At 45.9% G+C, this 16,227-nt stretch overlaps 1 protein-coding gene across 1 annotated transcript; it reads right to left on the bottom strand.

Moving 5' to 3' along the window:
• Window positions 1-10,718: 10,718 nt before the first annotated feature.
• LOC142502247 (uncharacterized) lies at window positions 10,719-15,952 on the bottom strand. Its single transcript, XM_075613089.1, has 6 exons — window positions 15,895-15,952; window positions 14,174-14,240; window positions 13,936-14,034; window positions 13,733-13,837; window positions 13,378-13,479; window positions 10,719-13,234 (listed from the first exon to the last, which is right to left on the bottom strand). The coding sequence occupies exons 1-6, from the start codon at window positions 15,895-15,897 to the stop codon at window positions 12,060-12,062; spliced, it is 1,551 nt and encodes a 516-aa protein (XP_075469204.1). The 5' UTR covers window positions 15,898-15,952; the 3' UTR covers window positions 10,719-12,059.
• Window positions 15,953-16,227: the final 275 nt, after the last annotated feature.

Genomic DNA, 16,227 nt, shown 5'->3' with positions numbered 1-16,227 from the left:
GGTGCGCTGGTGTTTGCACTGAAGAGGCTCCTTACGTAGTCTTCAGTGCGTTGGGCTGGATCCTCTGAGGCTATCCGTCTGTACGGTAGCTCCCCGCCGTCCTGTCTCGCGGCTGCTTCTAGGACTTCAGCTATGGCGGCAGCGGCGTCCTCCTCTTTGCTTAAAGCTTCTAGATCCGCGTCCAATTCGGCCTTTTTACGCGCAGCGGCGGCTTTGGCAGCGGCGGCGGTAGCAGCGGCGCCGGCATTGGCAGCGGCGGTGGTAGCAGCGGCGACGGCATTGGCAGCGGCGGCGGTAGCAGCGGCAGCGGCATTGGCAGCATTCTGCTCCTCCTCTTCTATGCGCGCTCTTTCTGCCCTTACGGCTGCCTCTCTCCGACCATATTCGGCCCTGGCACGTGCGGCCTCCGCAGTGGCTCGCGCCTTGGTAGCGCTCGCGCTTGCGCTGGACACGTTGGATTGCGCTGATTTTGCAGACCTTGATGAGTGTCTGGATGTGCTGGAGCGCTGTGATGCAGTTTCCAGCAAAAGGTCCTTTCTCTGGTCTTCGGCCTCAGTAATAGTGGTCTGCACGAAGCCGTCACGCTCCAGGTCAGTTGCCTCCTGCTGGTCGCGTTCGCTGAGGCTTTCCTCTGTGTTAATTCTTTTTAGGTAGGCGAGATATGTTTGTGACAGCATTTGGTAACGTTTGTGACTTGACCTCAATTGGGCTATAGCTTGCCTAATTTGTTTCTCCTGATCACTAGTGCTTGCAACGTTACATATTTCACGACCAGTGTCCTCCCAGGCCTTCTCTAACCTTTCGCGGTGTGCTTCAATGTCAGTCTCATATTTTTCGCAGGCCTTTTGTGTCAGTGTGACGGTCCGTTTAGGCCTTGCGCCTGCCTGCGCCTGTTGCAGATGCGCAGCAGTCTCTGTGTCTGAGAGATCGCTTTCCTGCGTGATGTCTGGTGAGGCTCTGAGTTCTGCCATACTGTAGGTGTGTGTAGGCCTTTTGCCAGTGCGTGTGGCGTGCGGTCTTTTACCTTGTCAGCGATGGGCGTCTGTCTCAGATGATGCCGAGCGGTGTCCTGCAGCGTGCAGCGTAGGGGTAGCTGTACTCACAGGTGTCCATTGGCGCTGACCCGTGTCCTGGCGGGTGTCCAGTGGCGTGGCCCTTGATGGCGCTGGCCGTGGGAACGTGCGTAGGGGTAGGTCGGAAGGTGGCTCCTCACTGTGGGGCTGAGCAGCGGGTGGACTCAGACAGAGAAAAAGGCAGTTAGGTATTGTGAGAGAAGCACTGTTTGTTGCAAGGCTGCTGTGCAGTTTGAGCTACTGGTAGTCTGTGAAAGCTGCAGGCTGTGTGCAGTTGCAGAGGCTGCTCTGTATTTGCTGTGTAAGCTGCTTGCTTGTACTGTAGTAGAGGCTGCTCTGAATAGCTGTGTATGCTGCTTGCATGTACTGCTGTAGAGGCTGCTCTGTGTATCATGGAGTCTGGAGTAGCAGCTCCTGTAAGTGTCCGTAAGGCACACGATAATCTTTTCACTATTCTGGAAGCTAGAGGATCACGTGGTTATGACTTAGCTCAGATAGTGCCAACTCGCCCTCTTTCCTAAGCACGACAAGATCTGTTTCTTTTCTTAGTTTTTTTGAGGGAAAACAGGATAAGGTACAGTCTCTTGTGTAGAGGTGTAGGTGTCTCTGTGTGTGCTCAGTGATCAAGGGAGGTGAAAAGATTCTCCTTCAGCACCATTACAGGGGTTACAGAGAGGTACTCACGAATCCAGGGAAATGGTGGAAAAGGAATAAGCAGTGTATGCTGGGTGGTGAGATAGTCTGGGGACAGACCATCTGTGGGCAGAACAGAGGGGGAGACAGCAGACTAACCCATTTGGGAGAAAGGCTGGGGCTGCCATGGCAACTCACAGGAGTGCCTGGAGAAGCTGCAACATGTAGCAAAATGTAGCATCTTAATGCAGCAAACTGCTGGGAAGGGGGAACTGGCTCTGTATTATCACACAAGCATTGGATTTGCATGTAGAACCAAACACATACAGCTGCCACTAAGCAGGCTGACAAGCAGGGCTGCAAGGACAAAGGGGGGGTGAGACAGAAGTGCAGACAGGGGTATTCCTGTTCCATGACATGATCGGTCCCACACACTGAAAACCCAGACCACCACATAAGATCTACCTACACAGGCTAGTGGCAAGTTTATGGGAGTGTGTTAAATGTTGGACTATTTGGAATCCTGGGTCTTATGAACTGTCTCATGCAATGAAGATGTTTACACATTATGAATAAAACAATTGTCTACTCCTGGTTAGCATCACAAGTGGGAACTACCCCTCCCCTTTCCCTTTGTATTTATTCGATTACCACATGTATTACTACTGTGAAGCGCTATGTACATTAATGGCGCTATATAAATAAAGATATACAATACAATACAATCTCTTCTTCCGGCGATGTTACAATGAATGAAGCAAGCAAAGGGTTTACTTAAAAACAGTGTCTCTTGGAATGTTATCTGTGCTTGTCCCTCCAACGTGTGTGGATGGGATTTATGGCTAGAGGTGTTAAATGGTTCCTGAAAGTTAGTGATGTAAGAGTGTGTATGTGTATCTGTGTGAATATAAGTGAATGGAGAGCCCACAGTGTATACAGTGCTATACAAAAGGTGTGTGTGGAGTGGGAGTTAGTATAAATGGTGTGGGTAGGTGTGGAAATGTGAGAGATTGTAGCATAACTAAAAGTGTGTGTGGATACTATGTGGTCCTTATTGGTGTATAGGGATGGAAAAACAAGGAGTATTTGTATGTGTAAGAGACAGCTGTGTGTGCATACATATAGCACAGTATTTACAGACATGGCCTTTAGCGCTCATGGGAAGAGAGTTCACTTGTGTCAGTAATGACTCATAAAATTTCGATCTCTGTTTAGGCCACCGCTAAGTGTCCCGAACAGTTGCATAAATTTGTATTCATGCAACCTTCTCTCTTTCAGTGTTTTAAGATTACCTTTGAGTATGGCCACCCTCAGATCGTTCATCTTATGGCCAGAGTCAGAGAAATGTTCGCCAACAGGACTGTCTCTTGTTCCGCGTGTGATGCTGTGGCGATGCAGGTTCATTCGCTTGTTTAGCCCCTGCCCCGTCTCACCTATGTAGTAGCAGCCCCCTGGGCATTTCATGCACATGATGAGGTACGAGAAGAAAAGAAAGCGCACACTTCCTGGTGCAAATAAAGTTTTACTAGGTTAAAATCACAGAAAAAAATCAATCAACAATACACTCACAAACATCCGGTGATTTTAAATAGAAAAAATGCTGTCCTGCGCTTCAGCCCAACAGTAAGAGCACCAAAGGTGTCAATCCGCCATGTATCTGGGTATGAGGGAGCAAATAACAGACCCTAGGGTGACCGGAGTGTGTGGAGAGGTAAAAAAAAGTATAAAACTCTTACCTTGGTTCTCCACTCCGGTCTGGGTCCTGCTCGCGCCTCTCCTCCAGTATCTGCGTGCTGCCTTCAATGGATGCGAATAGTGGATGTGTGAAAAAGGCGCTACTGCGCATGACAGAAGTCCAAACAGGTCCCGGATGGTACAAAAAGCTTTATTGACACGACATCACACTTGGGGCTACACCACGATCTCCTCCTCTACGCGTTTCACCCTTGGAGATAGGGTGAAACGCGTAGAGGAGGAGATCGTGGTGTAGCCCCAAGTGTGATGTCGTGTCAATAAAGCTTTTTGTACCATCCGGGACCTGTTTGGACTTCTGTCATGCGCAGTAGCGCCTTTTTCACACATCCACTATCCGGTGATTTTAACCTAGTAAAACTTTATTTGCACCAGGAAGTGTGCGCTTTCTTTTCTTCTCATCCTTTGCAGTTATCACTGAAGTACTGGGTTAGTACTTCCATCTGAGAAAGCAGCACCCTCCTGGATTTTTTCAGCAGTCTGGACTGTTTTTGGACTCAAATTTCAAATGATTGGACCCTAAGGTTGTATTTCAACTACTTTGGGGTCAATCAGGGGACATATTTACACTCTTTTTGTTTGTTATTGAGCGCCTGTAGCTGAACCTTATATAGTATTTAGGCACTGATAATTGTGATTGTGGAAGTGATCAGCAAGTCTTTCCTACATGATGAGGTACACGACATTGCTGGAGGAACAGGTGAACCTTCCTCTGATTTTGTATTCCCGATTCCTGTGTGGTATTTGTATTGTGTCCGCTGTGTAGAGCATTGCGCATGTTTTGCATCTTGGGTCCTGGCATGGTTTCTTCCCGCATTCAGTTGTGCTGCTGAATACTTTACTCCTCACCATAATATTCTTGAGATTATGGGGTTGTCTGTATGATAATAAGGGTGCTTCAGGGAAGACCTGTTGCAGTCTTGTATCTTCCTGGAGGATGGGTTGTAGTTCCCTTGCGATCTTGCATAGGGCTCCTAGGTGTGGGTTATATGTGACCACCAAAGGTACCCTGTCGCTTGTCTCCTTCTGTTTGTATTCAAGGAGATCACTTCTTGGTATTCTGCTGGCTTTGTGAATTTGCTGGTCTACAATTCTGTGGTTATATCCACGGTTTATAAAATCTGATCTCAAGGCTTTAATCCGCTGGTCTCTGTCTGCTGTGTCGGAGCATATCCGGTTGTATCGTATGGCTTGACTGTAGATGGTTGCACCAGACCAGGCTGCATACTGCCCAGAGACTGGCATGTCTCTGCACCAGTGAGAGACCAGCTATCAAGCACAGACTGTCGCTTTCCTGTCAACCAAGTCTGGGAAAGAGCTATGTCACTATCCTGTAGGCACCCTACCTGCTCTGGCCCTGTGCCCACCTGTGGCTGCTCCGCTATACCCTTGCCTCTTCTCCCTGGCTCTAGGGCAGTCCCCACCCCGAGTGGCATCACTTCTGGAATCCAGAAACCACCTGGGGTGCTGACTCCTACCCTCTCCTGTGCCTCCTGGGACAAGGCAATCTCCCAGTATCCTGTACTGGGGGTCCTGGTACCCAGATGCTTTGCCCCTGCCCTCTCAAAACTGAAGGCCAGGAAACAAGCACCTGCTACCACCACTGCTGCGAGGGCCAGCATCACTCCTCTCCCCTCCACTGTGCTGCCCTTCCTCCCTGTAGCTACCCTTGGCTGCCCTGGGGACAGAACCCTCTGCTGTACCCCCCTAGCTCTGGCTACTACTCCTGGCTGCCTACCTACCCACAGCACCACCTCTGGGAACCCTGGGGAATCTGTCAGGGAGGTCACTCTGGCAAAGTCAGAACACTTGCTGCCTTCCCTCCCCGGTTCCCACTGGCCCACCCAACCCTCTCCCAGGCAGTCCTACCCTAGAGCTAGGTGCTAACGGGGCTAGCCCCTCTCCCTGAAGCTGTGCCCCCATTACCGGAGGTGAGCTCAGAGTTGCTGGTGCAGATGCACCCACCTTAGCTCCTGGCCGGTAGGTAACCCTGGGGTGGTCTAACTGTGCCACAACCCCTGATACCTCCAGCTCATAGCAAGGCTGCAACAGTGGGGCTCTTAACTGAGAGTCCCCTTGATGCTCTGCCAGTGTAATGGGGAAGCCTAGCTGCCCTACAAGTTGCCCTTCCTTCCCCTCTCCTGGTACCCCTATCTCCTGCCACCCCCCCGGTCACCCTTATAGTGAAACAACAGGGTACAGTCATAGGAAAAAAAAAAGTCAGGGTCAGTCTGCGACTGGGTCTGGTTTACCTCGCTGGTCTCCGCAGAGACCACCGCCTTCGTTGGTCCCAATTGCAGGGGGACTGGAGTGGCCGCCGCCGGCATCAGTTTAGCCGGGAAGCAACGGGCAACTGCCGCAACAGCTCCCGGGTTTAGCACAGGTACAATGGTGCAGGACAAGGGTCCCAGGTCCTCGTGGAGAAACACGGCTCCATTCAAACCAGATAAAATAACCCCCTCCCGCAATCCCTGTCCCTCCCCCAACTCAGAAAGGGCTCCGGCACGTTCCCGGAATCGTGGCTCTTCCACCGCTGCCGCCACGGGCGAGCCCCGGTAGCTGCCGCAACAGCACCCGGCGTTGGTTCAGGGTCACCAGCGTGGATCGTGGGGCTCCGGTCATCGCTGGGAATCGCCGACTCCGCCAAACAATGTGAAACACCCACCTCCCGCACACCCCAACCCTCCCCCCAAATAAAATTGCGGCCGGCAGGATGCCGGAATGGCGGCTTCTTCTCCGCCGCCGCCGGTTCTCCGCCGGGACCAGATGGATGGCCGCCGCTCTCCGCTGCTGTTGCCGATGCAGCCCAGCCAGGTTCTCCAGGGGACATCCCGCGAAGGATTGTCACCACGGCTGGGCGGGAGCCATCGGAGGATGCCGTTAACGCGGTCATCTTTTCCGCAGCTCTGGAACGCTGTCCCTGAGGGGCTTCTTCGCCCAACCGCGCACGGTCCGGGCACCGGCTTTATTGTGGCCCGTTTGTTGGCAGTGCAATTCACCTTGAGTTCCAACTGTATTACCGAGTCCCGCAGTACACGGTAATACAGGTTCAGTTCAATCCCACTGCTGCCACCAGTTTATTATAGAGCTTGTCACGGTAACTTTATGACAAGATATAATATACACCAAAAATACCTGGGTTGAACTGAACACGACTGAGATATAAATAAATATAGTTTATTCGTTGAAAAAGTGAACACACATGATATACAAATAACAGACAAAAAATAGACACTTACTTAAGATGGACTGGCAGTTCATACAGCAATCTTCAAAATCACAAAGACACGAAAGACACTAGGCTTAGACTGAGCCTGGTTTTTATACAGTTTTCCTTTCTATACCTTGAACTAAAGGCGCCTAGCTGGCTAAGGGAATCTATTTGAAGTAGATTCTAGCTTCCCTGCAAGTGTGAACTGTGACACTTACAGACCACTCAGGCCTTTTGTTCTTTGCCCTAGTGTAAACACTCAGGGCGGTTAACCTTTGATCCGAGGGCTTATGCTAAACTATCTGTCTGCCCCCCTTGACCTATTAGCATAGCAGATGGGCTCTGCATCCTCATACAATATCCAAAATACTATTCACAGCTTAATATCTTCACATATTAATAGGTTCCGTTCTGTTGGGCTCAGTGGGTCGAAACCTGCCAGTTTTTAATGCCGACAGTGACTCTACATATTGGCCAAGTTTCAGCTCTCTACGACCCCCAGAACCGGAGATACATAAATGCACTTTAAAACACTTTTTCAAATACAGGATTCGTCGCTTTAAAAATGAATCTCTGCTTTTCACTTGTTCTCCATTGAAAACAATGGGCTCTGCCGCCATAGGCTTCAATGGAGCAACTCCGCCGTTGCAGTCAATGGGGTTCCCCGCCATAGACTTTCAATGGGGAACCGCCGCCATTGAAGTCTATGGGAAAAACCACAAATCTTTACATTTGCCCACACTCCTTCTGGTTGGTCGGAGAGGGTTGGGAATGGCCATGCATTAATGCCGGAACCTTGGCTACATGCCACCCAAATCCCAGCCCTCTGGGCCTTCCAGAACCGTAGATATGGACTTACATTTTTCATCATTTCACACTTAGCCGTTTTACAGCCACGTGGCTTTTCCCCATTGGAATCAATGGCCGGCGCCGCCAGACAATGCATGGGCGCACGCCGCCATTGGATTCAATGGGGCCTCCGCTCCGCCATTAAAGTCAATGGCGCGACCCTCCTTCTCCGCTCGACCCTTTACGGGGGTCCCTCATTCCCGGACCCGGTGTGGGTCGTGTGTGGGGGTTCCTAGGGGCTAGGGGCAAAAATAATTTTATTCCCAAGTGCCTTAGAACCTAAGATTCCCACGCCAATTGTCATTGAACTTGACCGAAGTGATTAAACTCTTTTCAAAGACATTGTATCCGCTTTTGCGGTCTGCGGTTTGGATGGCTGCGAACCTGTTCCTCGAGGCCAGCGTCGATTAATCCCCATTGAAGTCAATGGCCCCATTGACTTACAATGGGAAACTGCCGCTCCTCCTCTCGGACGCCACCTGCTGGTCGTCGCTGGAAACAGGTCCAAAACCGCTACTTCTGCCATTGGAATACATGGAGCCCCAATGGCGACCTATGGGACTGTATTGTATGTCTTTATTTATATAGCGCCATTAATGTACATAGCGCTTCACAGCAGTAATACACGTAGTAATCACATAAATATCAGATAATATAAATAACAGATCATGGGAATACGTGCTTTAGACATTAAGGAAGAGGAGTCCCTGCTCCGAGGAGCTTAAAGTCTAATTGGTAGGTAGGGAGAACGTACAGAGACAGTAGGAGGGAGTTACTGGTAAGTGCATCTGCAGGGGGCCAAGCTTTATGTATCATGTGTCCAGTATTATCCACAGTGCTATTCATATGCTTCTTTAAGCAAGTGTGTCATAAGTTGGGTCTTAAAGGTGGATAGAGAGGGTGCTTGTCGGGTACTGAGGGGAAGGGCATTCCAGAGGTGTGGGGCAGTCAGTGAAAAAGGTTTAAGGCGGGAGAGGGCTTTAGATACAAAGGGGGTAGAAAGAAGACATCCTTGAGAAGAACGCAAGAGTGCATACTGGTGCATACCGAGAAATTAGGGCTGAGATGTAAGGAGGGGCAGAAGAATGTAAAGCTTTAAAAGTGAGGACAAGAATGGAGTGTGAGATGCGGGATTTGATCGGAAGCCAGGAGAGGGATTTCATGAGGGGAGATGCTGAGACAGATCTCGGAAAGAGTAGAGTGATTCTGGCAGCAGTGTTTAGGATAGGTTGTAGGGGAGACAGGTGAGAGGCAGGAAGGCCGGACAGCAGGTTACAGTAATCAAGGCGGGAGAGAATGAGGGCCTGAGTCAGAGTTTTAGCAGTCGAGCAACAGAGGAAAGGGCGTATCTTAAGTTATATTGCGGAGGAAAAAGCAACAGGTTTTAGAAATGTTTTGAATGTGAGGGGCGAATGTGAGAGAGGAGTCGAGTGTGATCCCTAGGCAGCGTGCTTGGGCTACTGGGTGAATGATCGTAGTTCCAACAGTAATGTGGAAGGAGGTAGTAGGGCCAGGTTTGGGAGGAAGTATGAGGAGCTCTGTTTTAGCCATGTTGAGTTTAAGGCGGCGGAGGGCCATCCAGGATGATATAGCATAGAGACATTCAGAAACTTTGGTTTGTACAGCAGGTGTAAGGTCGGGTGTTGAAAATTATATTTGCGTGTCGTCAGCATAGAGGTGATAATTAAACCCAAAAGATGTTATTAGGTCACCTAGAGAGAGTGTATACAGAGAAAAGAGAAGAGGTCCCAGGACAGAGCCCTGGGGTACCCCCACAGAGAGATCAATAGAGGAGGCGGAGGTGTTAACAGAAGAGACACTGAAAGTACGATGGGAGAGGTAGGATTAGATCCAGGATAGAGCTTTGTTCCGAATGCCAAGAGTATGGAGAATGTGAAGGAGAAGAGGGTGGTCCATGGTGACAAATGCTGCAGAGAGGTCGAGTAATATGAGCAGAGTGTAATGACCTCTGTCTTTGGCAGCATGGAGGTCGTCAGTTATTTTAGTGAGGGCTGTTTCCATGGAGTGAGCAGTGCGGAAGCCAGATTGTAGAGGGTCTAGGAGAGAACAGGTGTTGAGAAAATGGAGCAAGCGAGAAAATACAAGACGTTCAAGGAGTTTAGAGGCAAAAGGCAGGAGGGAGACAGGACGATAGTTAGAAAGACAGGTAGGGTCAAGCTTGCTGTTTTCGAGTAATGGTATGACTGTTGCATGTTTGAAGGAGGATGGAAAGGTTCCTGAGCAGAGGGAGGAGTTAAAAATGTGTGTGAGTGTAAGGATTATAGTAGGAGCAAGAGGTTTTAGGAGATGGGAGGGAATGGGGTCAAGAGGGCAAGTGGTAGAGGGAGAAGAGGCGATCAACAGCGACACATCCTCCTCTGAGACAGTGGAAAAAGAGTCAAGAAAGGCAGGAGGAGAGTTAGGAAGAGGTGTAGGATGGGAGGAAGAAACAGAGGGGATGTTCCGACGTATGGATTCCAGGGACTCTGCAAAATGGTGCCTGAAAAGGCGGGAACATGGAACAAAGAGCTATAAACACTCAGTTAACCTTAGTAGTAGGGAGGCATACATTATGCCAAACTTTTTTGACAGGTGCCCCGCCCCTTTTGCCCTAAGCCCCGCCCCTTTGACAAAAAAAAAAACCCCGCCCACGTGTCCCGCCCCTTCCGTATCTGGCCCCGCCCCCTGCACCAATTTTTTTTTAGGTTGACGCCCCCTACGCTCAAAACCCGCGGTTGACACCCTACGCCAAAAAAATGTGGTTGACGCCCCCTGCGCCAATTTTAATTTTTTATTATGATGTGTATTTTTTATTCTTTTTTTGTGATTGGTGCGTACTGCTGACGTAGATTGGAGGGGGCGTATACATACGCGGGGCATGCCCGGGCATGTTTATAGGCGTTTGGGACATGCCCGGACATGTTTTTTTTCATACGGGCAAGTCTGGACATGTTTATTCTGAAATAACGCAGTGCGCATGTCAGAAAATGTCAAAAGACAATGAAAAGAGGGCATAGCATTTATTTACATTCAGACAGAATACTGCTTTAAGAGAATAAACTCTTTTTATATATTTTTTATTTGTATATAGTCTGTACGTGTGTTAGCCGCAACAGGGCTACATAAAAATAAAAAGCACAAGTGTATAATAGTCAAAAATATTTATTTATTTTTAAAAGATGCAACAGTTTCAAGCATAAATTAAATACAAGGCGTATTTACAAGTAAAAAAAAAAGTAAATAAGGTATTAAAAAAATACTATGAAAAGAGGTCATAGCAGTTGAAACAACAGACTCATTGGCAGAGGGGGCACAATGGCAGGACAGACAAACACATGCGGTGATAATTGAGAACAGACGTGTCGTGTGTTGATATATCATTATTCCGGCACTGTGAATAATTACTGATTGATAGGCTTATCAGGAGAAACAAAACATTAAGCCTGATTATTTTCACAGGTTGGTTAGCCTGAGTGATACCTTATGTGAGGTTCAACAGGTTATCAGTAACGCTTTAAACAGATGCGGGAAGGACCACAGACTGTAGATTCACAGAAAAGGAAATATCAGAGGTGCAAAAATAGTCATAGAAACATTATATTGATTTATGAAACACTATTAAAGAATGCACAGACATACAAGATCAAAAAAAACGGATGCACAATTACGAAAAATATATTACACGCCGAAAACGCCGGGTTCCTTTGGCGCCATACAGAGTTTAAATAATGCAGCACAAAAATACGTTATTTCAAATGCAACGGTCAAAACTTATCTTTCAGATCAAGATGTCTATTCATTATACAAACCGGCGCGAAAAAATTTGAAAAGGAATATGATATGACAATTTACAGATAATTCTCTCTTTTAGAAGTGTTTTTTTTTTTTTTTTAAACATAGACATGGGGCTGTCAGGCGGAAAGATACCGGTTCTTAAGCGGTACTCATCAGGGGTCGTGGCTCTTAAATCTACTAACAAAAAACCATAGGGGGACCGTGTGGCATCTTCAAAAGCCTCTAAAAAGAAATGTGATTTACCAGGATTCATTTGACGCGCTAAGGTGTTAATTTGTAATTTATCCCTTGGATTTTTAAAAAGAACCATATATTTAGTGTTTAAATTTATGGTTCTGCTTTTTTTACCCTGGCAAAAAACATTTTGTACGAGGTACATGATACTGAGGTTTCTGTGATGCACATACTTGGTGAATGCTTTTTCAATTTCAGAGCTCTCACTGGCGGCTTCCATCAAGTCATCAACGATTGTCAAATTCACTTTACCAGGGGGAAAAAGAGCATCGTCATTAAATGTAGCGGGTATACCCTCAATAAATCTAATGTGGGGCATAGTGCTTAACAGTTCATCATAAAGATTTTGCCAGCATGCATAAAACCATACGATATTATCAGGCCGGTGTGACACGTGAGTGCTAGAATGTTGCAAAATCTGTTTAACAAAATAGCTTTTCCCTGAATTTGACGGTCCGGCTAAAATGCACGAGAAAGGGTGTTGAAGCCTGATATCCATTACAGATTTATAATTAGTAACCAAAGGGTAGGGTAGTGAATGCGTTGGTCAGCTGTCGTTTTGTGTACACACACTTGTGTTTTCTGTAGAGGACGCGTCTCAATCTGCCAGTACTGTTTATTCTGGACAATCCCAGCCTGTTGTACCACAATCTTTTTCTGAACCTCAGGATCACAGTGTAGTTGGTTAGTAATTGGGCACCGGTGCTAAATACAGTCGTTAAACGTTCAAGTTTTAGTTTGAACTCCGGCTCCATACACATTTTGCGTTCGCCATGAGGCTCCCAACTATAAGAATACAGTTCACGCATGAATGCTTTGATAGACAGCTTTACATTCCCCCAAAAAATGTATTCAGCGCACCCCCGTCGCTCAATGTCAGATTCGTCCTCTATACACATAGTTGTCGTGGCATTCGGATGTGTATTGTCAGTACGCTGTGCTGCTATTATTACGCCGTGTTTTATGTTTTGGTTGTTGGCACTTAAATCCCCCTTTAGTAGCATTACACCCGTGTGAAATGTCTCACTTGAACGGCGAAGTCTTAATAACAAGGCTTTCACGCGCTCTAAATCGCGTTCATGCTCCTTCACAAATATCAAGGTTTTCAAGTCGCTTATTACCTGTTCTATAAGCTGGTTTAAATCTATCCAAAAAACAAAGTGATTGTAGAACCATCGCCAATAATGTGGTGTATCAATGTCATTAATCGTCGTGCAGTTAACTGACAGCACTTTATGTGACACATGATCATTGTTTGTGACAGTCGTAATGTCCTGTAAAGGAAACCATTGGCTTTTACTGTTTGTGACCGGTGCAATGCCCTGTAAAGGAACTCTTTGTCTTTTACTTGGTGACTGTGCAGCATCAGGGTCATTTACACGTGGGCGTCTGCCATAGTCAATTCTACGCAATATATTTTCCCACGTGGCTTGTTGCCGGCCTGATACATGTGTTGTGTTTATGCGTGCTGACTCACCGCCTGTGGCACGAAAAATTATATCATCCTGTACAGTTGGGGAATTCAACGTTGTAGCTGGGGGTGGTTCGATGGTAACAGTAACAGTTGTTGTTGTTGGTCGCTTTATACCGTACGACGCTTTTGATGTGTTGGGTTGTTCATTGTCGTGTGCTGAGTTACAGTTGTCAGGAATACGTCTAGTGGGGTGTCTTATGGTCTTCTTTGAGGCTAAAAACAACAACAAAAAAATACTGTCAGCTCATTTCATTAATAGAGTAAAGGCCGGCCATCTTGAGGCGCTATGGTAGTACTACATTACACAACACCACGTATATCGCTTCTTGAATGTCTCAACGACACAATATACTCACCAGGCTTTTCAGGTTGTGGGGCCTGTGGTTTCTTGTTCTGGCTTTGCATTTCAGCGGCGACTTTTGGGCATCTAACGTTTTGGTACCGGTGTTGTTTTGAAGCTATGAACAATATCCTCAGTATTAAAAAGGTTTATAATAGACAGCAGCATTTAAAAATAAAAAATAGATACAAAATTATTGTGGCTGCATGCCCCTATTGTTGGCTATAAAAAAAAGTGTAATAAATGAATAGAAACACTCTTAGCCAACTTAGATATATAATTACAGCCGTAATCTATAAAGTTTTAAATAAGTTCAAAACAGGTCTATAGTGTTAGTTTTAAATATAACAGCGATACATTGTAATACATACCCCGTTTTTGATTTGTCATTATGGCTGATTCAGGGCTTGTTGAGTGTTGTTTGGTCGAACGCTTGCCAGTGCGTACACGGTTTTCCGTCCCCGCCTTGGTTGGTTCTGTACGACATAAAAGCCCGCATACGGCGGTTATTCATGTACACAGGCGACTTTAAAAGTAAAAAAGTATTTGCATCCGATTTTATATAAATACGCACCAGCGGTGACCTGTTTTCCACCTCGCCTTTCTAGATCTGCATATAGGGGCATATAAGCGTCATTAGCCACCCGCTCGGCCTTAAGTGCAGCAGCCAAAACTACATGAAAGAAAATGACAAAAAATTACAACAACAAAAATATATATATATTTTCTAAAAACGTATAAAAACCGCCTAAGCGTTTAGTATGTTAGCATAATAAATAGCACAGTCTAAAGCGGTCTCTGTAGATTCTTACATTCTTGGTCTGCCGCTGTGGAACTCCCGTGTGTATTTTCGTCAATATTTGTTTGGAAGCGGTCAGCCTGCATGTATTATAAAGTATAATCAATTCTAGGCCTTTAAATATTGTCATTAAAACACATTCAATATAGTCTAATAAAAAAACGAAATAAAAATACATTCAATGCCATTAAAATACACTAAATATCATGATATAAAATATTATATTACGGTTTTAGGTGCACTAGGCGATACTATATTATCACCGGGGCCACTTTTTAGAAAAATAAATACATTAAATGCTAATTTGTGAAGCATATATGAATAAAACAATACACTCAATATAGTCTGTCACGTACGACCCCCTGCTAGCACGCGACCTGCATACAGGACAAGGGTTAATACCGACGCTCGCAAGCGCACCCACTCTTCACCTCCGCAAAGGTCCGTCAAATGGACAGTATCCCCTCTTACAGGATCAAGGATCAATACACAACCCGCAAGCTGCCCCACTCTTCACCCACTCAGGGGTCCCTCAAATGAGTTGTATCTCTCCCCCAAGCCGTCCCAATATACCACCGCCACGAACAGCACACAAGTGAGCACATGACTTTAGATATGCAACCAGGGTTAATACACAAAGGCTTCTCTAGCAAACCCCCTTTCTCCTCTGCAAGGAACGAGCGAGTTAGTATTAACCCCTACTCAATTGCACATCATATCTATCCACTGCCACCATCTGAGGTTATGCAGATATGATAAAAGATCTTAGACTAAAATATCCGCCAGGGCCTCAGGTCCCTGTTTATTATAGGAAAAACTATGCACTCTAACACACAATCAGTTGTAGTAACATGTGCCTGAATTTAGCAAGTTATTCTCTCCAGCGTGCACAAAGTTCATTCAGAGCCCAAAGCATTACTTATCAAATGGTTTAATATATAGAAAAATACAGTGCTTGAATTACAGAAAAGGTATTACAAAATAAACATACAATTACAATATAAGACAGAGCAGCTTCTTAAAATAAAAGGGGTAAAACAGAAAATCCTATACAGTACATTACCACATGCTATGGATTTTTCCCAGAGAGGCACTGGTTCAGAAGATGAGGTCTGCCATGCTTTCCAAGCATGCCCCTGGTCAGATCTCCTGTTTTACAACCTGGCCCAGACTTAAGTACCATTCTTTCTTAGGGCCCCTTCATGAGCCCACCCCTTCTACAAAATACCTTGAAGCTGTTCTCCCCCAACCCTGTCTGTAGACCTTGATTAATTCAATTGACACCTTGAGTGGGCCATCCACACGGACCCCCCTCCCCAAGTAAATCCCTTTGAAATTCAGAGCAGTTCAAAGAAACAGTTCTGACCTGTTTCAGACTCAGCATTTTGTATTTTCCTAAAACTGTAGCTCATTAACCCCTTAAGCCCCAGAGGGATTAAAAATACCCAATATCTCATGACATTTTCCTGACATAGTCTAATTAAAAAAAGGCAATGTATTACATAAAGACTACATAAAAATACATTCAGTGTCATTAAAATGAAATAAAAATACATTCAATGCCAATAAAATACATTCAACAACACAACATAAAATAATATATTACGGCCTTAGCCGCTATAGGCTGTACTATATTATCACATGTGCAACTTTTTAGAAAAATAAATAAATTATCTGTTATTTTGAAAAGACAGACATGAATAAAACAATACAATAAATATTATGTTTACTCACCATGGCCGTTATATTCAGAGTACTGCTAGGATCAGACAGGACAAGCCGGAACTCAAGAGCAAGGGATTAGAGACAGAAGATTGTCAAAGCATCCTCTTAAATAGCTTTTTTTCTTGGAGGCTAACATTTTGTAGCTCCACCTTCAGGGGGTAGTGTGTCTGACCACTCCTCTTGGGTCTGTCTTGTTCTTTGTTTAAAAGTTTTAATTATTATAAGGATTGCTTATAGGCAACACTTCTGGTTTATTATATATATATATATATATATATTTGCTCTAACTTATCTATATTATCAAAGTGCGGTAAAAGACCATAAAAATAAAAATAAACCGAG

The sequence above is a fragment of the Ascaphus truei genome, chromosome 9, assembly GCF_040206685.1.
Source record: "Ascaphus truei isolate aAscTru1 chromosome 9, aAscTru1.hap1, whole genome shotgun sequence".
NCBI classification, from domain to species: Eukaryota; Metazoa; Chordata; class Amphibia; order Anura; family Ascaphidae; genus Ascaphus; species Ascaphus truei.
Note: the sequence above shows the minus strand (reverse complement) of the source record. Positions and strands in the feature narration are given on the sequence as shown.

Excerpts from the sequence above, each read along its gene's own strand:
- LOC142502247 (XM_075613089.1), bottom strand. Across the intron at positions 14,035-14,173 it reads CACAGCGGCAGACCAAGAAT|TTTTGGCTGCTGCACTTAAG; the intron begins GTAAGAATCTAC and ends TCTTTCATGTAG. Across the intron at positions 13,235-13,377 it reads CCCACAACCTGAAAAGCCTG|CCTCAAAGAAGACCATAAGA; the intron begins GTGAGTATATTG and ends TGTTGTTTTTAG.